Raw genomic sequence first — 24,697 nt, forward strand, 5'->3', positions numbered from 1 at the left:
GTGTGTGTGTGTGTGTGTGTGTTCAGACTGTAACTCTTTACGGGAGCAGAGAGCTTCATCTTTTTTCCATCCTTGCACAAAAATAAGGCTAAATAAGAACCATATATCCTGTTTCCAACTTACCTATAATGGATCTCATTTTAACCCAAGGACTGCAAGTCTTTAGCACAATGTCTAGCACATTCCAAAGACTCAATAAACATATGCTCTTTGAAAAGACAAAATGAAGAAGAAAGAAAGGACTTACTTAAAAATCTAACCAAATTAGTGCAGCTCCAACCTCCTCAAGGTTTCCCAATGAAAAAGAAAACCTTCATACGGCACCCTGAGTTTCCATCACAAATCACACGACTGGGAACTTTCTCGTGAATGTAGATGCAGCTCTGCACCACTTGAAATGCTATGACCCTGGGCCGTGCTGCCTGTCAGGCGAGTTGAACATGATTATGAGTGGAACAGGCTAACACACTGTCTCAAATTCCCAAGGACCCCAGTTCTTTTATGTCTCCAGCCCCCTGTCCGTTGTTCCAGCCATATAGACCACCCAAACTTGGGCACCTCTTGGTTGAACATCCCTCAACATAAACCTCCCAAGGAATCCAGAGATGCATCAGGATTTTTCAGATTTGACAAAAGCAGTAAAAGTGCACACCCAACCTTGGAAGCCCAAGCCTCCCCCCTACTTCTTCTAAATCTATTAAGAGGGAGGCCCAAAGGCTCTGCTGTGTCACCATCATGTACTGTAGAGCAGGCATGGGAGGAGGGGCTGCTCAACTCTCTTATGCCTGTTGTTGGTTTCTTTTTTCCCTGAGTGACAGAGTGTTGCGTGTTCCTAAAATAATGTTTGACTGTCGTTTTAACAAGACCCTTCTCTTTTAAATCATGACTTCCCATGTGGATATTCTATGGCTTGGCTTGATTTGCTTATTAAAGTTTTCTCTGCTTAATGTTCCTTTTGAGTCAGCAATGTGTGGGATTTTATTTCTTCTCCAAAGACAAGGAGCCCTAGCGACACAGTTTGAGCAATTGGAGATATTTTCTGCACAGTGGCCGGCACAAAAGAAAACTGTCTTAACAGATGGCTTTGAAGCTAAAGCACCATTTTGAGATAGAGGTGTTAGGAACAGGCGGATTCCTGGACCTAAGAACTTAGTAGAGATGGTGTGACAGCAACAATGCAACCTTCCACAGACCTCCTCCTCAGAACTGTGGTCGTTTAACAAGAGGGTGACTGTTGGGGACCAGGGCCACCTCAAAACTCATCCTCCCAGTCTCTGTCGCATGACCTCACTCCTACACAGCATCTCCAAGCTGACTTAACAAACCAAACGCAGGGGATCATATCTCTGGAGGTTGTATCTCATCTCACCCTCAACACTTCTTTATATTTGACGGGTGAGGTGGAGGCCTCTCTTGTTAGTCTAACAAACTGCTTCCCTTCAGAATGAGGAATCCCATAATGGGATTGTGGATTTGTGTGTGTGTGGTAAATATGTATACGATACAAAACATTGTCTCTTTAATGGTTTTTAAGGGTCTAATTCAACGATGCAAATTGCATTCACCTTGTTGATCAGCCATCACTACTGCAAACAGAGACCCAGACCCCCACAGCAGTACACCCACCAGCCTCACCCAGCACCTGGGAGCCACTAATCAATGTGTCTCTACCTGTTTGCTTATTTTAAATAGTTCACCTTACTGGGATGATATGTTATCTTCTGACCAGTGGTAGATCGGGGGCCCGAGGAAGGCAGGGGTGACATGTCAAGCTGCTAACCTCAGATGTCCCCCGTTTGAAACCCCCGGCCATGCCATGGGAGAAAGAGGAGACTTGCTACTCCAGTAAAGAATTACAGTCTAGGAAACCCACAGGCTCAGTTCTCCCCTGCCCTTTACGGTCACTAGGAGTCATAATTGCCTCACTGGTAACAAGTAATGTCAAATTATGTACCCATGCACCTCTTACTCAGCTGCCACCCGTGTGTCAATAGACGCTTGTCTGTTGCTATGGTACTGACCAGGTTTCAGCAGAATTTCTCGATTAAGACAGATCAGCGGTTTTCATCCAGTGGGTCGTGGCCCCTTTGGGGGTCGAGCAACCCTTTCGCGGGGGTCTCCTGATTCATAACAGTAGCAAAATTACACGTATGAAGTAGCAACGAAAATAATTTTATAGTTGGGGGGGTCACCACAACATGAGGACCTGTGTGAAAGGGTCGTGGCGTTTGGAAGGTTGAGAACCGCTGGCCTAGGTGGAAAGGCCTCGGCGTTTCCATGTGATAGACATATCAGACCTCGGTTCTCATTATAAGAGACCAGTGTACGTCCATGCCACCTTTTGTGGACCCCTTCATCTTCTGGGGAGTACTTTGTTCTCATCAGTTGGTTCCTGTAACTAAAGCTGCAGTGAGCCTGCACACACCTCTCTGTGTGAAGCTTCACGTTCCCTTGAGTATATAGCTTGGAGTGAGTTTTCTAGGTTACAGGGTTATTCTGCAATGAATTGCCCATAGCACCTGCACCCTTTTACAACGCCACCAACAATGGATAAGGATCCCCATTTTTCGACATTACTAACAAATGGTAGTTTCCACTTTGTAAAAGGACAACAACCATCCGAGTGGATGGGAGGTGGTATCTCAATGTGGTGTCGGTTCATATCTCCTTAGTGCTTATCATTAGCCATTCATTTGTAGAGTTTTAACAAATGTCTTTTCAAGTCACTTACCCACTTATTAATTGGTTTTCCTTTTCGTTGTAAAATATAGGTAATCATACTATGTTCTGGATACAAAAACTTTGCCAGATATATGATTCCCAAGAATCCCCCCCTCACACACACACAAACACACAGTTTGTCTATTTTGTTGGTAAAATGATTTGATGAATACAAAACCTTTATTTGAAGAAGCACAATTTAGCTATTTTGTCTCATGCTAGTGTATGCCAGTGCTAGTAATAATTTGGGGATCATATCTAAAAATCTATTGTCAAAATGGGGCTAACGTTTTGTGACTCTCTTTTCTTGTAAAGGTTTTATGATTTGAGGTCTTTAATTTAGGTCACTAGCCATATGACCTAACAGTTTAAACCATGTTAGCTCAACCCCTATGATCTCACTTTTTACCAAAGATGGTTATGAAAGATATTACACTGCATTTATGATAAAAAGAATCTCTTAAGATATTGTTCTTCTTTCCCCAAAGTCGAAGATGTAGCATTTTATTAAGAAGATGAATGGAGAGAAATATTGCAGTGTTCTGGTCAGGAGATTTAGGCTTTTCTTGCATCTTCTTGGCGGCCAAAGAAGCTCTGGGTTTCTGCATCTCAGTGAATGGGACTCTGTCTGCCAACGTTACAGCTTGTCTCCAGAGTGTCAGAGGGGTACAAGTGCCCCCTGGTAACATATACGAGCAACTGAACCAAAGGGTTTCTGTCTGTGATCTTTCCAGCAGCAGATCTCCAGGGTCTCTTCCCGGGAGCCACCGGTCGGGTTCGACCCCCCACCTTTCAGTTCAACTTCGCGGTTCGCCACTGAGTGCTGCATTGTGCACCCCTCGAGCTCCTTAGGAGGACTCTGAGGCTCTCTCGACCTCGAAGTGATCTGCCTGTTAGTTTTACATCACAAATGCTCCAAGTGGTACATAAAGACACGAGTCCAGGTTAGCTCAGGGAGTGGACATGGCAGCCCTGTAACAACAGCATCATGGGTAAGAGAGGCTCCAGTCGCCATCACACGCTGAAATATGTGTGACCTTGAGAATGATCATTAACCTCAATGAGGCAGCTTTCTCACGAGTGCGGGAACAGCGATACTTGGTCGAGTTTAACCTAAGTAATGTGTAAGGTTTCTTATAGAGAGTAGATGCTCAGATATTTTTTTGATAGTCTTTCCTACTGCAATTTCTTGATTGTTGTCTGTTTTATATTTCCCTATTCCATGGTCCATTTCTTTTGTTAGACATTTTCTCAAACCCTTTGTGGAAAGAGACACATTGCATGTAAATTTTTTAAAGGTCCATTACCCCCCCTTTCCCCCCAAGGGTGCATAACCAGCTGAATGCAGTCAAAAAAAGTCTTCCAGCTTCTCTTTGCTCAACCGACAATCTGCTCGTGGCCCCAAAGGCTACTATGCTCCTTCCTCTGACTAAATAATGCCAGCTTCTGTAACCACATCTCGTTGGCTTTACTGAAGTTTCCTTCGGGGCTTATATTTTTCACTTACGATTTTTGATTTCTTAGTGCAGAGGCAATTTTTAAGAACCATGTTCTCTATTACAGATATGCCTGTGCTGGCTTTCTTATCTCTGAAGTGGCACTCTCTCATTGCTTTATGTTTCAAAGCAGTTAATGGCTTTGCTAGATAGAAATGGACACAGCAGAATCTTCTGTCTCTCTATTCCTTAAAAAGGAGAAACAAAGGCAAAACACACAGCGTCATATGCTCCTTCTCTGAAGGTGACGATCAAGCTGCCTTTACGACTCTGTCCCCTTTCAAAAGACGGGGTTGTTTTGGCAAAAACGCTGTACTGCGTAATAGTATCTTAAAACATATTAAACATTCAAGGCTTGTCCCAAGATTTTTTTAAAAATCTAGAACATATCACTTAATTAGCAAAACATTTCAACAGTCGTGATGCTATTTAAGCTGGAAAGCAAAATAAATAAACAAAGCATGATGCTCCTACAACCTGGGGGGTGGGGGTGGACTAACAGATGGACTGGTCCTTGCTGTGTAGCAGGGCTATTTGCACAATGTAATTCAATTGTTTACAGGCATTCCCTCACTGGACCCTCTTTCTCAAGAGCCATTAAAATCTACACTTAACAGAGCCTGGGACTATGAACCCCTGATTACAATCAATAATTGGAAAAATACAATGTTAAAGAAATACTTGCTGTTTTGCTTGTGTGCTTCATATGGTTACTGCACCTGAGCTGCACCTGAGTTGACTGCACCTCACGATGACCTCATGCACAACTGAACAAAAAGCTGCCCTGACCTGGCCTAGTCTGGACTGGACCATTGTGGCCAGTTTTCATTGACTTATTTTTGTAAGTAGATAGCCAGGGCTTTCTTCCTACTCCAACTTAGTCTGAAAACTCTGCCCTAAACTGTTCCTCATCATAGCAACATGCCACCCATGCAGACAGAAGGGTGGTGGCTACACAGGAGGTGCACTGGCGACGTATCAAAGCCAGCTCTCCCAGATGAGAGGCAAGAATTCTACCACTAAACCACCAATTGTAGGAGAAGATAAAAGACACTGAGTTGCTGGGTGGGATGGAAAGAGCAATGGGAGTGATCAGGCGATTCGTGTAACCGCATCTCATTGGCACTGCATAGAATCAGAATGAATAGGAAAACATTCAAAAGGGTCAGCAGACAGACCTGGAATTATTCATGTGCTTTTTTTTCATGTCTGTCTTTATAAGCTAGGCAGGATAAACTATACCAAGGAGAAAAACAATATGACCAATGGTTCCGGTGGCAGGGGGGTACAGAGAAGAGGATGAGGTGGGGGAAGAGAGCTGATGGTGCCCAGCTATTACAAGATATTGTATTTGCGGTCTTAAAGGCTTGAAGTTAAACAAGTGGCCATCTAACAGGGAAGCAACAAAGCCCACTGGGATGAAGCACATCAACCTGTGTGATCACAAGGTGTCAACTGGATCAGGTATGAGGCATCAGAAAGACCCGAAGCAAACAACCATTTTGATGCAAACAAGGGGGATTGGATTGGAGAACCAAAGCCCATCTGTAGATAATTGGACATCCCCTCACAGAAGGGTCACAAGGAACGGATGAGCCAGCCAGAGTGCAGTATAGCACCAACAATACACACATTCCTCTAATTCAGCGGTTCTCAACTTGTGGGTCACGACCCTGTTGGGGGTGGAACAACCATTTTATAGTTGGGAAGTCACCACAACATGAGTAACTGTATTAATGGGTCGTGGCATTAGGAAGGTTGAGAACCACTGCTCTAGTTCCTCCCCACCCACTATCATGACCCTCATTCTCTTAAAAATCCATGTACACTGGTACAGATAAGATTTCTCCACACACAGAATCCAGGATAGATAAACCCCTCAGGACCAATAATGAGAGTAATGATACCATGAGTGTAGGGGAAGGTGGGGAGAGAAGAGGGAGAAAGGGGGAACCAATTGGCATGATCGATGTACTACCCCATCCCCCCAACCCTCAGGGGGGGCGAACAATGGAAACATGGGTGAAGGGAGACAGCAGACATGGTAAAATATGAAAATAAAAAATAATTTATAAATTATCAAGGGTTCACGAGGGTGGGAAGATCAGAGAGGAGTGGGGAAAAGAGGAGTTGAAATATCAAGGGCTTAAGTAGAAAGAAAATGCTTTGGAAATAATGATGGCAACCTATGTACAAATGTGCTTGATACAATTAATAGATGGATTGTTATAAGACCTGTAAGAGCCCCCAAGAAAATGATTTACTAAAAAATTAAAAGAAGACATCAATCAATCAATCAATAAACAGGAAGAAAAGACAAATAATGTAGAAAGTCCTACTATCACTTTGCAGATAGGAAAGAGATAGGAGGTCTCCTGCCAGGTGGGATTTGCCTGAGAGCTTAGAAGAAAGTCAGCCTCATAAAAGATGGGATTTGCTGTCTAGGGGCAAAGTGGTCTTTGACTCAGGACACTATGAAAACAACGGAGAGCCCTTTCCCTCTCTCCCAGTTCAGATGTAAAGGGAGAGTGATTAGGTTGCTCCTTCTAGTCCAGTGACTGTAGTGTAAGCAAAGGACGCTTGTGAATGCCTGAAAAAAAACAAAACAAAAAAGCCACAGGCCCTGAAGGACTGGGCTATTGAACAGCCCCTCTCTGTGTAGGTGTGTGCTGTATTAAGAAGCATCGGGGGTGAGTCCTTTAATGATACACTTGTTCAGGACAAGAGGGGTGCGATTGCACTAGTCTCTCTGACCTATCTCTTACCTTCCCTTTTTATGGGTTTCTCTCTCTCTTATGAAACGATTCTATTTTTCTGTATTGTTTCTATTTTCATAACCCCACCTTAAACCCTTTCAGAAATAAAGCAAGTTCTATTAATTAAAGTTTTAAGGTCTTTGATAGGCCGAGAACTGTGAAAAACACAGAGGGTAGATATAAAAGGGAGAAAACAGGGCCTTTGGCCTTCAGGTTTGAAGGGTTTGCGTAGATCTGTCTTCTAGAAGCGCTCCAATACGGAACTCTGCAGGGTATGGGTTTCCGATGGGATGAAGCAGCTGGATGAGCCGGTGTTGGGGGTGGGGAATGAGAGGTTCTAGAAGAGTCGGTGTTGCAGTGCACGTATCAGCGGGGAGGAAGGTGCCAAGACCTGGCGGGCGGAAAAAGTGGGGTCTTCAGGAAACAGCTCCGAAGCTGGACTGGGCTTCGCATTCCAGGCCAACAGTTCTTTTCCGACCTAGTAAATTACCAGCCAACGTGCTCCTTGGCTGCTTCTCTCAGTGTGTTTGTTCTCGCCACGTGGACGGTGATGGCTGTTATAATTTGACAGTTTACCATAGTGGAATTTCTCTCTTCCACAAAGGAGAAACATGCTGTAATCTTTGTGTCGCTCTGATTAAAACCACATGGATAAAAGTCTGTCTCTTAGCCTTCTCACCACAAAAGCAAAAATATCCTACTGAAGCCAAAAGCTTACAAATCAAGGGAGACTCCTCTCTACCTGAAAATTGGTGTATAGGAATGCTTGACAAGTACATCAGGCTGTGGGACACTTTCTAGATTTTGTAAGGAAATCCCATGCTAAATGACTAGAGCAACATGGAGGTTCATTTTAAAATGAAATGCAAGTGTGTGGGCACTAGGGAGGCCACGAGCAGACATTTGGTCAGGGAATGATCCTGGCTGTCTCAACGGTATCCGTTCCAGTGTGGCATTTCCACTAAGCGCCAACAGTCATTGGGATTTTAACTTATACTACACTTCCTAAGACCTTGGCTTGTATTATCTCCTTGAGAAGCCCATTTCACAGAGATGGAAACTTAAGTTCAGAAAGATTAAATCAATCATCCAGGAATAACAGCTAAGAAATTGGTAAGTGCTGCTATGGTCTGAACCCTGCTTTGGTCTAACTCCAAAGCAAGAACAGCTAATTATGTGCATAATTATTCCACTTAATTCCATGTAGATTTGACCCCTCATACGACAACTGTCTGGTGGTGTTGGGCCACATCAAGGGAACAGCGAAAGAAGTGAGTTTGTCCTCTAGCAGCAGCCTTTTCTTATTTCAGAGTTTTGTAAAGATGGCAGCACCCAGCCCCTGTCATAGCCCTCTAGCTCGCCTGTCACAGAAATATCACCTCTCAAAAACCCTCAAGCCAATGATGACTCATAGTGACCCCACAAGGCAGGGTAGAAACTGCTGTTGGTTTCTGAGCCTGGAACTCAATGGAAGTAGAAAGTTCGCCTTCCTCCTAAGGAGCGACTGGTGATTGCAAACTGCTGACCTTGGTTAACAGCAAATACTTTCTCACACTTCTATAGGCTAGACGTTCACATTAGTCTCAGCACTGTTGAGTCCTGCCTTGTAGGTAGTTCCGGAAGATCCTTGGTTCTGTCGCGTGTACACAATCCTCCCAAAGTAACTGTCTTTCTCTCATGTATCTCATTAGCTCCTTCTTAGAATCCAGAAGTGATTAGATTTAGAAGCCACCACACTTGGCCATCATATAATTAGCATTAACAAAAGGGCTTTCTTTCCAAACAGGGTCATACCCACCGGTATGTGGACTGGGATTCTAACCTGTATTTGGGGTGCAGGGGGCTGCAACTCAATCCATCTTAGCTCCCTCCAGGATAGGTAGTTCCTTGAGATCCTCCCTCGCCCACCCACAATCACTGCAAGAGGGGCAGGCTCGCCCTGGTTTCCAGGCAACCCACGGACTGTCTATTCTCATACTGTTGTAGCGACACAGATTTTTCCCCCCCACAAAAATAGGACATACAGCAACAACAGTGTGATGCGATGCTTTTTGAAATGTGGCTTTTCTGTGCATAGTAATGCCATGGTTACTGCCAGCAGAGCTAGAAGAATCCCTATCACGGGATACAAATAATGAATGAAAGTATCTGCCACATGATCAGGAAGGACCGAGACTCAGAATGCCAGCACCACGCTTTATCAGCATAATGAACTCTTTATCAGGGCCATGGTCGTGGCAGATAGAAAAGATCACGCCTAAGTTATGGCTAAATAGACTGACCTAATTTGACCAGTAAGCGGCTGCTGTGGTCTGGTCCACCTGGCTGCTGAACAGAAAGTCAATGGCTTACATTGCTTGGTGTCTGTATCCCTGGGATCTTAATTGCATAACTAAATACTTTTTTAGCTTTCATTTTCTCTTCTGGAAACCCAGTGTTCTTTGTTATAGAACAGTTTTAGCCAGGAAGCCTAAAATGTACATTAAAAATCCCAATTTTAGTATACCCTTATAACGCCGAGTGTGACATTTTCATAACATTTAATTAAATGTATATATTAATATATATTGATAACTATGAAAGTAAAGAATAAAAACAAAATTTTTTTCCTGAAATTAAAAATTCAGGCGTTATGGGGATACTGTGATGATGACAGAATCATCTTTCTTGTGTGAGAACAAGTCCCCGTATGCTCTTGCTCCCATACTTTAAAGGTAATCTCTACCTAAAGCAATTAACTTACTCCTCTGCATCCGCTCAGCTCATTCTCAGTGTGCTGTGTGGTCAGCATGCATTTTTTTCCTCATAAAGGGCCGTGTTTGCTGCAATACTATTAGCTCTAAGGCAGAAATAGTCCTTTGAGGTTGCATTTTATTGAAAATTGTAGTGCTCAAGAAAGATTACTAGGGTGTTGGAATGGTTAGTAGAAATTTCAGATTACCCGGAGACATTCTGTACGCGGAAGGGTTCTAAACAGAGGGGAATGGCCCTTCACCCAGCAGGGACCACCTCTCATTCTGGGGTGTGCGTACGAACTTGAATACTGCAGGGTGGGCTAAAATATTCACTGTGAATCACTGTCATTTACCCTCAAGGAGGATCCAAATGTATCCAGTTGAATACATTTTGGGGAAACTCAAGTGATGGCACTTTGTTGGGGGTTACTCACATCTTCAGGTATAATCTATATTTAGTTCAGCCCTTCTAATCTCAGGGAGGCTAGAGGGAGCTGGGAAAGGCAGAGACCGCTGAAAATATGAAAGTAAATGACCCCTTGGTGATACCATATTCCTGTTCTTATCTGCCCTGTGAGAACCCCCCCCCTTTAGATTTTGTCATGAGAAGGATGTTCATTGCCATGTTTCAAATTTGTCTGGAGGGAAACTCACTAATGGCTGTTTTTTTCTAGCAAACGTTTCCTGATTGCTGTCTCCTGATCTGCTGTTCGTCTGCTTGCCTCCCCAGAATCTCTACCAGAATAGGTTTTTGGGCCTGGCTGCCATGGCTTCTCCATCTAGGAATTCGCAGAGCCGGCGCCGGTGCAAGGAGCCACTCCGCTACAGCTACAACCCCGATCAGTTTCACAACATGGACATCAGGAATGGTCCCCATGACCCCGTCACCATCCCCCGCTCCACCAGTGACACTGACCTGGTCACCTCAGACAGCCGCTCTACCCTCATGGTCAGCAGCTCCTACTACTCCATAGGGCACTCCCAGGATCTGGTGATCCACTGGGACATAAAGGAGGAAGTGGATGCTGGAGACTGGATTGGCATGTACCTCATTGGTAAGTAGAATGTTGCCTGCCTGGACCACTGTTTGATGCTGACCAGCTAAGTGTGTGGCATGAGAGTTTCAACAACTACATTATGCAGTTTTCGTCTGTCACTTTTATATATTGTAGTAGTTAGGACTTTCTAGCAAATCAAAACCAATAAATCATATAGAGAGATGTATTTTAGGGAATTGAAGCATGCAATTACAAGGGCTAAAAAGTTCCAAATCCATAGAATAAGCAGTCTTCTCTAGTCCTTCCTATGTTTACTCTTTCTATTCACCCTTCTTGCCTATCCATGGCTGCCTTCTGAGCTTTATCCCGAGGCAAAGGCTACCTTTTGGGGTGTTTGTCATGCGGTTGATTGTTCCCTGATACTGCTGCTCAGAGTGTAGACCTGTGTATAGTTTAGCTGGCAGTTGAGCCATGGGGATACGTTTTCTTCAAGGCTAAAAAGTGACTAAGAGTCATCAGGCCCTATCAGACCTCTGAGCCTGGTGGGTTTTTTTCGGATTTTGAATTTTGTTAACACATTTGCCTCCCACTTTATCTAGGACCTACTATTATCCTTTTCAGAAGAGTTGGTTGTGGTAGCCTGACAGCATCACATTCTTCTTGTTTCAGGGTTGTGGAGACTGACAGTCAAGTGGCCCATTAGTCCATAGAACTAATTGTTTCCTGCATCTTCAATTTTCCTAACTCTACCTTGCTCCAGGCCACGAGAGACTAATACTTGCACCTGAGATGGCCACTCACAAACTTCTACCACCTCAGTCACAACCCATAGAAGTAGATGCGGAACATTGTCTTTGTGGACTGTTATGCCAATTGACCTTGATGGTCCCAAGTCCCCTGGCCAATTGTGCCTGTTTGCATACTCTTGCCCCCTGTTTGCTCTGTTTTATATATGTATATATATTTACCAAACCTAAAAAAAAATCCCTGCCATTGAGCTTTTTCTCACTCATAGTGCTCTAAGAATAGTGTAGAACTAACTACTCCGTAGGGTTTTCATGAGAGCAAACAACTGTGTTGAAGTGGTTTATGGATTCTTTGTTATGTAGTGAGTTAGTTTATTGTGCCAACCTGGCCAATAAACACATATGAGGTTAATTGAAGGGCAGAGAGATAAATGGCTCAGTGAACCTCGCCTTTCTAGTTCTTGGGTCTCTTGCTTTCTGATGGCCAGACCAGGGTGCAGCTGCCTTAGCCAGTCCCTGCTTCAGCTGGCAAGGCTCACTTCCTGCAAGACATCCCTGAGGAGAAGCCACATGGACCTACCCCGATGCAGCCATGGGTGCTAGAGCAGCCATGGGGAGACCCCTGCCAGCACTGAGATGCTTACACATTCACTGATTGGGCCTTCCTCCTGCAGTCAGCATCATTGCATGTGTTTGTCAGGTGGAGGAGAACTTTGTGATTGGTGTGGGACATATGGGTTAATGTTGACTTGTGGGCTCGGGCAGCACTGGGTTGGGATATTTTCTTGATGTGCACTTAACCTTTATATAAAACTCTCTCTTATACATGAGTTTCTGTGGATTTGTTTCTCTGTATTTCCCACATATAGTATCAGATACTGTTGTTAGGTGCCTTCTAGTCAGTTCTGACCATAGCAACCCTATGCACAAGAGAACAAAACACTACCCAGTCCTGTGCCAGCCTTATAATTGTTCCTATGTTTGAGCCCATTGTTACGGCCACCATGTCAATCCACCTCCGTGAGGGCCTCTCTCTTTTTGATGCCGCTCTTCCTTAGCAAGCATTACGTCCTTCTGCAGGGACTGCTCCCTCCTGGCAGCATGCACAAGTACGTGAAACGGAATCTTGCCATCTTTGTCTAAGGGGCGTTCTGGCCATACTTTAGAGAGATTTTTGGTTTTTTGACAGTCCATGGTACGTTCAATATTCTTCACCAACACCATAATTACAATGCTCTTATTCTTCTGTGGTCTTCCTTATTCAATGTCCAACTTTCACATGCATATGAGACAATTGAAAAGTACTTAGGTCAGGCACACCTTAGTCCTTAAAGCAAAATCCTTGCTTTTCAACCCTCTGAAAAAGTCTTGTGCGGCAGATTTACCCAATGCAGGGCATCATTTGATCTCCTGACTGCTGCTTCCCTGAACATTGCTTGTGGATCCAAGCAAGACAAAATCCTCGACAACTTCAATGTTTTCTCTGTTTATCATGACGTCACCTGTTGGTCCAGTGTGAGGATTTGGGGTTCTTTACATTGAGCTGTCATCCATCCTGAAGGCTGCAATCCTCGATCTTCCTCAGCAAGGGCTGCAGGTCCTCCTCGCTGTCAGCACCAAGGTGGTGGCATGTGCACATTGCAGGTTGTTCATAACCCTTCCTCCAATCCTGATGCTGAATTAGTCTTCATGTAATCACATTACTCTGGTTATTTTTAGTAGAGTATGGTTGTATAGTATTCCATGTTTGTTTTATACCGTAGTTCGTTTAGCCAGTCACCCAATGACAGGCACTTAGGTTGTTTCGCTCTCTTTGAGATTGTGCATCATGCGGCAACAAAGAGGAGTGTACTGATCTGTGCTCATGTCCTGGACATTCTTTCCTTAGGAGATGACTAATAGGAAGATTGCTGAATGAAATTGTATTCTATTAGCAACTTTTTAAAAAAATGAAAGCACCTTATTGTTTTTCACAGTAATTTCGCCATTTTCATTCCCACCAGCAGTGTATGAGTTCCAGTCTTTCCCTACCTGCATTGGCATTTGTTGCTGTCTGTCATGTTGAGTTTCCTCTGTTTGCTGGGGTGAGATGATCCCTCACGATTTTGCATATCTCTAATGACCAATGATTCTGAGCATTTTGTCTTGTGTGGGTTATCTACCTGAATGTATCCTTTGGTGAAGTGTCTGTTTTGTCCGCTGGCCATTTGTTCATTAGATTTTGTTTGTGTTTTTGTGGTTGATGTGAAGTTACCTCTAAATTTGGGGAATTAGGCCCTTGTTGAACATAGCATTGCTAAATCCCCCCACCCTACCCCCTGCCTGCCCCCAGTCTGTTGATTCTTTTTTCGCTCTTTTGAAGGTCTTTTTTTTTTTGTTGTTGGTCTTTTTAATTTCTTCTTCTTTTTTAATCATTTTATTGGGGGCTCTTACAGGTCTTATTACACTCCATTCAAGTCTTTTAATGCATATAAATATTTAATTTTAGATGATCACAGCCATATCGTCTGCTGCTTGTGTGTTTTAGCTTACATTTCATAGTGATGTAGGCCATCTACTTGGGCCCACAAGTCTGTTTGTATTATTTCTTTGATTACCATTATAGTTTAAGTTTTACATTTAGTTATTTTGATATATCTTGAATTTGTTTTTTTCTTCTTTTTCTCTTGAATTGGGTGGATTACAGATCAGATCCATTTTCATTCAACAATCCATCCACATGTTGTTTCATGTCATTGATTGCAATGCTCACATGGTGACATCATATCCAGCTCTTCCTCTCTCTGTGTCCTCCTTCTCTAACCCTTCTTAACTTTGACCTTCAATAAATGATTATGTTTCCTTATTCCAAGATGTGCTTGTCCCTCTGGTGTTACCGTTTCCCTTATAGACCTGTCTATTGTTGACTGGAATGTTAGCAGCGGGCCTTCTGCAAATCTAACAGCAGTTCCAGACTTGAAGGGGCCTTCGGGCCATAGAATCAGTATCTATCGTTTAGGATTTCAAGTTTTGTTTCACACTCTTCTCCATATCTATCCAGGATCCTTTAAGGGAATCCTTTTCAGAACAGTTCATTGTGGCAGCCCAGCACCAGCTGTTTTTCTGCTTTCATGGCCTTGAGTGTATGTTCCCGTGATTCATTAGTTAATTGGGCTAATTGTTTCCAGGCTACTTTCATTCTAATTTCTTCACTATTCTTTGCTGTGGATGGGGAGAGACTAATAGTTACACCTTAGATGGCTGCTCACTGACGAGTGATGCAGAACATTATCTTTGTGGACTGTGTTACACCAGTGGTCCTGAGACTCCCGTACCACTTATCTCTTCAAGGTGGTTTGTGTCCAACTTTTTAAAGCAACACCATACTTTTTTCCATAGTAGTTCATCATTTTACAGCCTCACCAGCAAGTGCAAAAGGGTTCTACTGTCCACACCTTCATCAGCATTTATTATTTTCCATTTTTTTAACATCGCTATAAAACCCCTGATGGTGTGGTGACTGTGTGTTGGGCTGCTAGCTACAAGGTCAGCAGTTCAAAACCACCAGCCAGTCCTCTGGAGAAAGACAGTGTTCTACTTGCTTAAAGAGTTACAGTCTTAGAAACCCACAGGAGCAGATCCACCCTGACCTACAGGGTCACCGTGAGTGAGCATGGACTCAATGGTAGTGAGTTGCTTTTTTTGTTTGTATTCACGCTGATATGAAGGTGCAAGCTCATGCTTCTTTGAATATGCCTCTCTCCATGACTAGTGAGCTCAAGTAGTTCTTCATATGTTGGCTGCTTGCCTGAATGTCTTTGGTGAATTGTCTGTTCATGTCCTCTGTCCATTTATTAATTGGATAATCTGTGAGATTTTTTTTGTCGATATGTTGAAAGTTTTTTTCTTAATTTTAAAGATCAGTTTCTTGTCCAGTATGTCATTACCAAATATGTATTTTCCACGATGTGCGTTCTCTTTTGACCCGTTTGTTAAAAGCTTTTGATGCCCAGAAATGCGCAACTTTTCGGAGGTCCTGTCATCTAGTTTGTCCTCGCTGTTTCTGTGCTTTCAAACATGCTTGACACTTTTACGTATTACAGCCCATGCATTCGTGCCTGCTTTAAAATACATAGTCCTTACAGTTTGGGGGTTTTACATTTACTCAATACTTCGATTCATCTTGATTTCCTTTTTGTATATAGTGTGAGATTTGAGTCCTGTTTCATTTTCTGCAAATGAATATCCAATTTTGCCAGAACCATTTCTTAAAGAAACTATCTCTTTGACCCACTGTCAAAAATCAGCTGCCCACAGGTGCATGCGTTTACCTCTGTGTTCTCACTCCCGTCCCGTTGCTCTGTGTTGTTGTGCCAGTGCTATGCCAGTGCTCATCTGCTTTGGCAACTGTGGTGACCTAGTTTGGGGCATTAAGAAGTTTGAGATCTCCTGTTTTATTCCTCTTTAGTGGTACTTTGCTTATCTATGGTCCCTTTGCTTTCTATATCAAGCTAAGGATTAGATCTCCATCTCTTTAAAGAATGAAGTTGGAATCTGATAGGGGATTGTTTTTATTTGTGGGTTATCTGTTGGTTTTTAATACAGATTTTTTTGGGGGGGTTATTTGTTTTAATATAACTGGGCAGATAGTTTGTTCGTGCTGCTTTACATGAAAATATGGCTATGCTGGGTCACTCTCCCTGTCTCTGGGTAGGTGGGGCCATTGGGAGTTTGTATGGCGGTCTCTGCTTGCTGGTTGTGAAGACTAACGAAGATAGCATGAGTAGCATTTGTCCTGTGGTACAAGAGTAAGTGCTGGGATTCACCTGTTGTGTCCATTAGTAGTGGCAGGTGTGGTGGGTGTGGCTTACTAGTGGGTAAACAATGTCCTCCTTTTGTCAAATGGGCCAGAATTAAAAAGGAAAAAAAGAGGAGGAGAAAAGTCCTTTGAGGTCCCTTAAAATGGGACCTCCACCCAGAGAGAGAAATCCAGTGACACTCATATATGTGTAAGAAAGAGCTTTATATCAAGAAGTAATTGTATATCAAGAGAACATCGCAGCCCAGTCCAACTCAAGTCCCTAACTCTGATACTAGTCCATAAGTCCCTCTTGAGACTCATGAAACCACATGCCATGATGCAGAATGCAGGGACATCACAGGCTGGCAGTTGCCCTCTTGTGGATTTAATGGCAGTGGACACATGTCCTGGGCTCTGGCCACCATCAAGGTCAGCAAGCCGGAGGTGAAGGCAGAGAGAGTGAGAGGTCATCCTCCCTAGAGCCATTTATCTCAGTTGTACCTCCAAAGGTGGTCATCAAGCTATGGCCTGGTTGACAGCCTAACTCCACCGTATCTTCAACAGGTGCCATGTTGGCACAAAAAGCCAACTGTCACAGTAGGTTTGGGAACCAGTGAGTTGCTATTGAGGGTGGCGGTAAGCCACGCTAATCAGGTAGGTGTGAGGCAACACAGGTGGCATGTCTAGCCAGCAATTTGGTGGCCGCTGAAGTGAGCCTCACCTCTGATCAATAGGAAGGTATGATGGGCAACACTGGACAAAGCACCTCTCATTTGAAAACCATTCATGTAAGCCAGGGGCATGGCTAAGATGGCATTGCTGAATATCCAGTTCCAACCCAAGCTCCTATTAAGGCAAGGCAGAGGGAGGTTCCTGGAGTTGAGCATCTCCAATCATCACCTCCCAGGTCTTCTTCATCCCTGTGAGCCTTCAACCCAAACAACTGAGGCTCTCTCCTAGAGAATTGTCTTGCCCCCTTCACTGGCTTACTCCTCACTCGGTGGTGCCCTGTGCTGCCAGCACGCCTGCCTGCATCATGGCACTTCCCCTGCCAGCATCAGCTCATGGGTTTGTCCCCAGGCACACGGTGTCTCTGTCCCAATAGGAATTCCATGAAGTTGGCTTCTCAGTGGCCCCATGCGGTATTCTTTGTGTCTCAACCGCTGCAGCCTGGGCCTCATTCTATAGCTCTTCTCTGTCACTGTTTGGTCCTGTGTCCCTTACTGATCAGTGTTTAATCCAATTCTTTGTCTAATTGTCTGATTGGCAGTCTTCTAGAATGCTCAGCTGTATGCATTGCCCTTGGCTTTACGGGTCTCTGTTGTAGGACGGAGTGTGTCACCTCCACGTGGGAGAGTCCTCATTGCCTTGTCAGGTAGCTCACTTTCACGGGGACACCGGATGATTCCAGGCCTCATTCCGTTTCCGTAGATGTGCACTCTCTTGTCCGATGGGTATCATACAGAAGAGCTTCTTAGCAAACCAACAGGGAACAGGAAAGCATTTTGTACATGGACAGAAACTTCAGGTTTGTCCAAATCGAAGTCCATAAAGTCAGATTGTTTAGAAAGCACTATTCTCAATGAAGGGATTTATGATTATTAATTCAGTAATGCCTCTTTGAGTCTGACAATATTTAGTTATTTAGTGGTCCTGAGTAGCGCAACTGGTTAACCTGCTTGTCTGTCAACTGAACGGTCCAAGGCTTAGGTACACCAAGAGTCACCTTGGAAGAAAACACTGGCGATATACTTCCAAAAAAAAAGTTACCATTGTAAACTCTGTGATTCTCTACACTGGCACACGTGCAGGAAAACCACTGGGATCCGCTCAATGGCAACTGGGTCATGATTCAGCAATGTCCATGGTTTACTCAAACTAAGGGAGCAGAGTCTTATAATTGGGTTAGGATACATCATTTGAAAGCTATAACTGTACTGCTAACCAACAGAATGTTTAACTAACGAGAAAATATACAGATAGTTTACTTGTTAACTTTACATTTTAATATTAAAATATCATTGGATAACTTAAAACACCCTTAAGGATTATTATTGTTGTGTTTTAATAACCATTTCTTTGACTCAATTGGAAGCAGGTCTTATTAAAACAGCTTAAGTTAAGAATAAGTATGGCATTGTATTTATGAAAATATAAAGAAGAGCTCTGGTAGTGCAAAGGTTAAGCACTTCACTGCTAACCCAAATGTTGGCAGTTCAAACCCATCAGATGCTTCTCTAAAAATGAAAATAGAGTTGAATAAGTAGACATAAGATGTTAATAAGATACAATACTTACTTTCTAATTAATTTAGATTTTAATAAGTTATATGTATTTCTATACCATGCTGTGTCATGATCTTCCTAGACCATACTAGAATTCTCTCAGTAATAAATTTTAAAATAATAAAAACAAGATACATTCATGTAATAAAAGCACAGCATAGAGAGGGAATAGATCATAGTAAAATTAAAACTTTTAATTCTCTAAAATAGCATCTTTGAAACACCACCGTATATTGGTGCCTATGGATGTAAGCAACCTTCCATATCTTCTAGGCTGCTCAACCTGTATGCATTATAGTTTATAACAAATTGATTATTTCTTCTGTGACCTGTATCTACTTGCATGATCAAAAAGATTATGTATCACTTGCTATGAATAGAGTTAACTGTTTCTCTGTATCTGAGTTACTCTCCCCCCACACCCTCTGTGTGTGTGTATACGTGTGTACAAAAACAAAAATGTGTTACACTCGAGACACAACCAAAACAAAAAGACACCCATATACACGGCCCATGTTCTTGTACCATCTTCATAATCAGTGTTATGTGTGAAACCTTTGTTGCAGCTACTACCTCAGTCCATTGCATTGAGCCTTCCTTGTATTTGCTGACCCTCTATTTTGCCAAACATGATACCATTTTGGGGGCCTGGTCTCTCCTGCTAGCATTACTGGCTATAGTTCATTCACGACCATTTTTCTTTGATTTTCTGGCAGTCCGTGGTACTTTCAGTATTCTTTTCCAATGCTATAATCCAAGGTACCAATTCCTTTTTGGCCTTCGTTATCCACTGTCCAGCTTTTCCACGTGTATGTGTACCCCCTGGCTTGAATCAGGGGAATCTTGGGGCTCTTGGTGATAATTTGGCTTGTTGTCACTTTGCAAAGGTCTTGTGCAGTAGATTTGCTCATTACAATGTTATTTGATTTCTTAATGCCTGCTTGCATGAGCATTGATTATAAATCCAAGAAAATGAAATCCTTGACAGCTTCAAGCTTTGTACCATTAATAATGATGTTGTTTATTGGTTCCGTTATGGGATTTTTTTTCTTTTTACATTAAGGTGTAATCCATATGGAAGGTTCTTGTCTTCTATCTTCATTGGGTTTGAGCAAGCAAGGTTGTGTCAAGTGCCAATCACAGGTGGTTAATGAGGCTTTCTCCAAATCCTGGTGCCACGTTCTTAAATAGTTCAGGCACATGTGCTTATTCCAGACTAAAGCACACTAGGAAGAAGCGCCCAGTCATCTACTTCTGAAAAACCAGTGAACCCCCACCCCCACACTACCTACCCCCGTGGATACTAACAGTCCAGTTCAATCTGCAAAGTGATCACTGGGTTAGTGCAGCATCAGGCCATGTTTTATTCCACTGTGTGTGAAGTTGTCATGCATCAGGGGACAAATGGACAATAAGGAGGTGAGGAACTCCCTAGGCATATACAGCAAGTCTCATTCCCCAGTACATCCCGAGGGTTTATCCCCATGTGTATAATGGAATAAAGTGCTCAATACACATTTATCTGTGCATGAATGAGCAGCCTGTTTCCCCGAGCGATTGTGTATGAGCACCTGACCATGACTATTAAAGGGAATATTCTGGTTACTGGAGTGGATACATTCAGGTAAATACCACCCCTAGAGAATTGCTGTAATAAGGTAAATTTCTCTCTGGGCATGAAGCTGCTTATATCTGTACACAACACCCAGAGAGCTAGAAAAATAGTATACTTTCCTGCAGAAATGAGGCAATTATTGTAAAAGACATATTATGCAATCATCTTAGTAACCCAAACAGTGCTTTGTGCACACACTGTGAATTTAAAGACAGGAAAAATTTGCAAACAAGTAAATTTCCAATTGATACAAACCACTTTTACTGTTAATGAGGCAATGGTGGTCTCGCTTTACCCAATCATCTCGCCAATGTTAGAGCCACCAGGAACATACAATCAACACAGCAGCCACAGCACATTTCCCAGTGGTCTCATTTAATCCTATCCTGTGAGGTCAGAGCCGGTGGAGTCCCAATGTTGCAGATGAGAAATCAGAGGCGATAGGAGAGACACACTTGGTCAGTGGTACAAACAGACCTTGGAAACCCAGCTCTTTGGGCACCTCAGCGCCTCTTGTTGCTACAGTTCATCCCAACTCAGGATGCAAACCTTAAGCTATCTGAGTGGTGGCAAAGGACAGCTATCACCTCGCCCCTCACAGCAACCTGAGCTGTGCCTACCTGCCCCCCAGAATCCTGTAGAAACAGTCAGCCCTTAGCCCCTGAGGTGGATTTGGATGCTCAACATTAAGCTTCCTCACAGCTTCTGATTTATCCAGTTCAGATGGGTACTTCTGGTGAAGCGGAAACTGCAGTGTTCCTGTAATGGACTGAATTGAGATGGCAAAGTCCTACCTCCTCTATCGGTGAGCGGGACCGTTTGGAAATAGCGTCTCTAAAGATGTTATTGGTGAGGGCAACGTGACATCAGACTCCAATAGGGCAAGCCTTAATCCAGCCTGCGTGTTGTTTTCTAAAAGAGAAAGACAGGAATACCAGGAGACAAAGAAGGCTGCTGGTCCGCAGCTGCAAGCCAAGTCACACCCGGCACTTACAGAAGCTAAAAGATAGACATGAAACAGAGACCTCAGAGGGAATCAGCAGGGCGAGCACACTGATCTCCAAGTTCCAGGATCCAGAAATACAAGACAATAAAATCCTTATCTTCATGATAGTTTGCTATGGAAATCCCAGGAAACTCTTGCACTGCTTGTGGAGTTCCAATTCATGACTCTGCACTGCAAGGACAGTGTCTGGGATGGAGAAGAGAGCTTCCACCGGGTCTCCATGGAGACTGTTCCAGGCATCAACTCTTTGAAGGACCCTGATGGGCTGAAAGAATAGGAGACGGAGAAGCACATATCAACCACAAAGCTCTCTTCACCCAATTCTATGACCTTGAGGCCCTTAAATAATAAGTTTGAGTCCCTACCCACCTTCTACTCTCACTGGTTTTCCCCACCATGTGCTTCCTTTCATCCCTTCTGGCACCCTGTTGGCCTCTCTCCCTTATTAATTGTCAGAGCATCTATTCTTTGCCTTTATCTAATCAAACACAATTTATAATGATAGGTACATTCTTTTGTCTACTGCATCAGATCTGTCTCCCCAGTAGTTTGTAAGCTAATTCAGAAGAGACCATATGGATTTTACCAAAATAATGTCCTGTATCTTCCCCAAGCATCTAGCGGAGAAAAGGATGCTTTTAAGCAAATGGATTCGTGAGTGCATGCAGGCAGCGGGGATAAATGAATGAGTCACATACATAGGATGATAGTGAAATAGAATGTTCAGGCTGAAGAAGAGACCATCTCGGGTAAGCTCCATGAGAATTGTTTTCAGATTTCAATGCGACAGATTTATTTTTTCTTGATGCTTTATATTCAATTCTGAATAAAACCAAAATCAAATTCACTGGCCACTGAGTCTATTTCCACTCCTAGCAACCCTGTATATAACTTTCAAGACTGTAAAGCTTTATGGGAGTAGATGTTCACATCTGTCTTCTGAGGAGCAGGCGAGGGACTTGAACCACAGACGTTGCAGTGAAGCAGCCCAGTACTTAATTCCTTTCAGTTCTTAAGAGGGTCTGCTAGTGGATAATTTAGGAGCAAGCTTTCAATCCTGAGATTTTACATATGTAAAAACTGACACCAATGGTTGGAATTTAGCCATTCAAACCCAGCCTTCAGTCCTGCAGAAGAAAGTCCTGGCAATCTTCCATTAAGATTATGAAGCAGTAGCAAATGGGGTTGTCGTGAATTGAAATTGACTCAACGGGAACAGGCTTGCTCTTCGGTTTGGAAAATCCATTCCCAAGTGAAATGAGTGGCTTTAGACGTAGCCGTTTCCCAGTCTCTGGAGGTGCTCAAGATGATCACTGTAGGGCCCCTTGCAAGGGGATTGTGGGGCAAAGAGTCTCAGACTAAAGGGGCATTGTTACTCCAGATGCGTATTTTCTATTTGCTGCCGACTGATCAGTTTTTCTCCTCTACTTTCTTCCTTTGGGGATGTAGATGAAGTGTTGTCCGAAAACTTTCTGGATTATAAGAACCGTGGAGTCAATGGTTCTCATCGGGGCCAGATCATCTGGAAGATCGATGCCAGCTCATACTTTGTGGAACGTGAGTACTTCCTGGTTAGCAGCAGGCGTGGAAGAAGTGGAATTCGATTGCACTGTTCCTTGTTCGCTTGCATAATTTCCACTTCTTAAAAATTATATCGTGTAAAAGAGAGAAAGAAATGTAATAGAGGCTTAAAATTCCTTCAGCAATAACTAACTAATGAGATCTAGAACAATTGGCTAGCAGCCATTGAAGCCCGCTTAGAGGGCTACTCCTTAAATGCCATGAAACAACGTTAGGTTCATGCTCATAAACCTCTAGCCTAGGACCACTGGGCTCCTAGCCTTTGATTTTCCCTCGCTGGCATGTCGCTGTGGTCTCTAACTTAGCCACAGTCACTCGTCTGTGCCGCCTTCAGATTTGGTTTGTCTTGATCCAGCCCTTCCAGGGCCAGTCCTTCCTGACCCCAGCGTGCTGTTAATATTCCACACATTTCCCTGATCTTTGGCTCTCGCTGCAGTTCCTCGGATGGGCGACAATAATACATTGATACCATTATGTATCTTACATGATAATTTTTTCTGCCTTCAAAATAAACTGTTTTCAGAGTTAGGCATGGATTTTTTTCCATAGGTTTCTATATTGGTACATTGTTCATTGCATGAGGAAATATCTATGTGAACCTCATTATGGCCAGCCGAAGGAAGGCCCAGGTGGCTGCTGTTCTGCAGCGCCTTTTCCTTCACGTGGCCTGGAGCGTGCTTTACCAGGCACTTCTCCTGATCTCCCGTCTTATTCTTTGCATGTGTTTACTCCATATAGCACTTCCGGAAAGCAATAGGCGAGTCTATTTTTTTCAATTGCCTACTTCTCACCATAAATTTCTGGAGGGCAAGCACCAGGCCTTTCATCTTCTAAGGTTATAGTCCTTAGACTATAAAGGGTTTTATAAAATAGTTAAGTGAGTGAGTGAAAATGAAGAGACTTGGCAGCCAAACAAGCTAAGGACACCGTTTTTCTTGGGCCACAAGTCAAATAACTATTCTTAACCTCAGCCTCTCAGACCATCCAAAGCTTCATGCCTCACCCCTTTTCCTGTTAAATCAATGAAGCCTCCCTGCCCACATCCAACCCCAACATAAGCTCACCCACATCCCTCAACCGTACTTCCCCTTCAACCCTAGCAGGCACACTTTGCTAGACCCATCTTTATCTCTTTCTCTGTCTCACAGATAGTACTCATAACAGGAGGTGGGGGGGGGGGGGCGGGACGAGGAATGCCGACCTTTTGGTTAGCACCGGTGCCCTTCAATTCTTGGCCATGAAACCAAAAATTCACTTTCATAGAGTTGATTCCTACCCTTAACAGACTCTCTAAACCCCTTAGACTGTGGATCTTTATGGAAACAGAAAGCCTCATCTTTCTCCCTCTGTGCCACTTGGGCTCCCACACACAGCGTCAGATCGCCTAAGGACCAGGGGTTTTATTTGGAGATAGCTTGGCTCCTGCTGGCAATACTAATTGAAAACACACCCCAGGCTCACTGTCATTGAGTCGATGCCCACGCCTAGCAACCCTGTAGCACTGGGTACAACACACTGTCACTGAGTTGATGCCAATGCCTAGCAACGCTATAGCACTGGGTACAACTTCCCCCATGAATTTCAGAGACTTTAGCGCTTTATAGGAGTGGAAACCTCTTTAGCACAAGGAGCGGCTGGAAGTATTGAACTGCTTCCCTTGTAGTTAGCAGCCCAATGCATAGCCACTATGCCACCAGGGCACCTTCTCTGCCACCAGGGGACCCTGTGGCCTTCCAAATTCCCAGTAAGAACAATACAGCTAAAAACATGTCTCATCGGTGATTAGGAGACATACTAGTGGACTCCAGGTCCTAGTCTACACGGAGCCTTTGCTCCCTGGTGACGTTTCGCTCTCTTGCACGGAAGGCCACTGTGAATCAGATCCAGCTGGACAGCTCTGCATAATGACATAATAATTTAAAAAGTCAGCGACCATATTCTATAAAGCCATGCCCCTCCTCATTCTCATAGTTAAGTT

General features: G+C 43.6%; 1 protein-coding gene across 1 annotated transcript in view; it reads left to right on the plus strand.

Annotated features, from left to right (window-relative positions):
• HECW1 (HECT, C2 and WW domain containing E3 ubiquitin protein ligase 1) overlaps positions 1-24,697 on the plus strand; it is a 436,908-nt gene that overhangs the window by 185,106 nt on the left and 227,105 nt on the right. The window contains exons 3-4 of the mRNA XM_004708163.4: positions 10,439-10,763; positions 22,588-22,695. Of these exons, the coding sequence (XP_004708220.2) occupies positions 10,439-10,763; positions 22,588-22,695 (433 nt within the window). The remainder of the gene's footprint in view (positions 1-10,438; positions 10,764-22,587; positions 22,696-24,697) is intronic.

Source organism: Echinops telfairi, unplaced genomic scaffold (genome assembly GCF_000313985.2).
Source record: "Echinops telfairi isolate 266 unplaced genomic scaffold, ASM31398v2 ScPeMD7_7;HRSCAF=31, whole genome shotgun sequence".
In the NCBI taxonomy this organism is placed as follows: domain Eukaryota; kingdom Metazoa; phylum Chordata; class Mammalia; order Afrosoricida; family Tenrecidae; genus Echinops; species Echinops telfairi.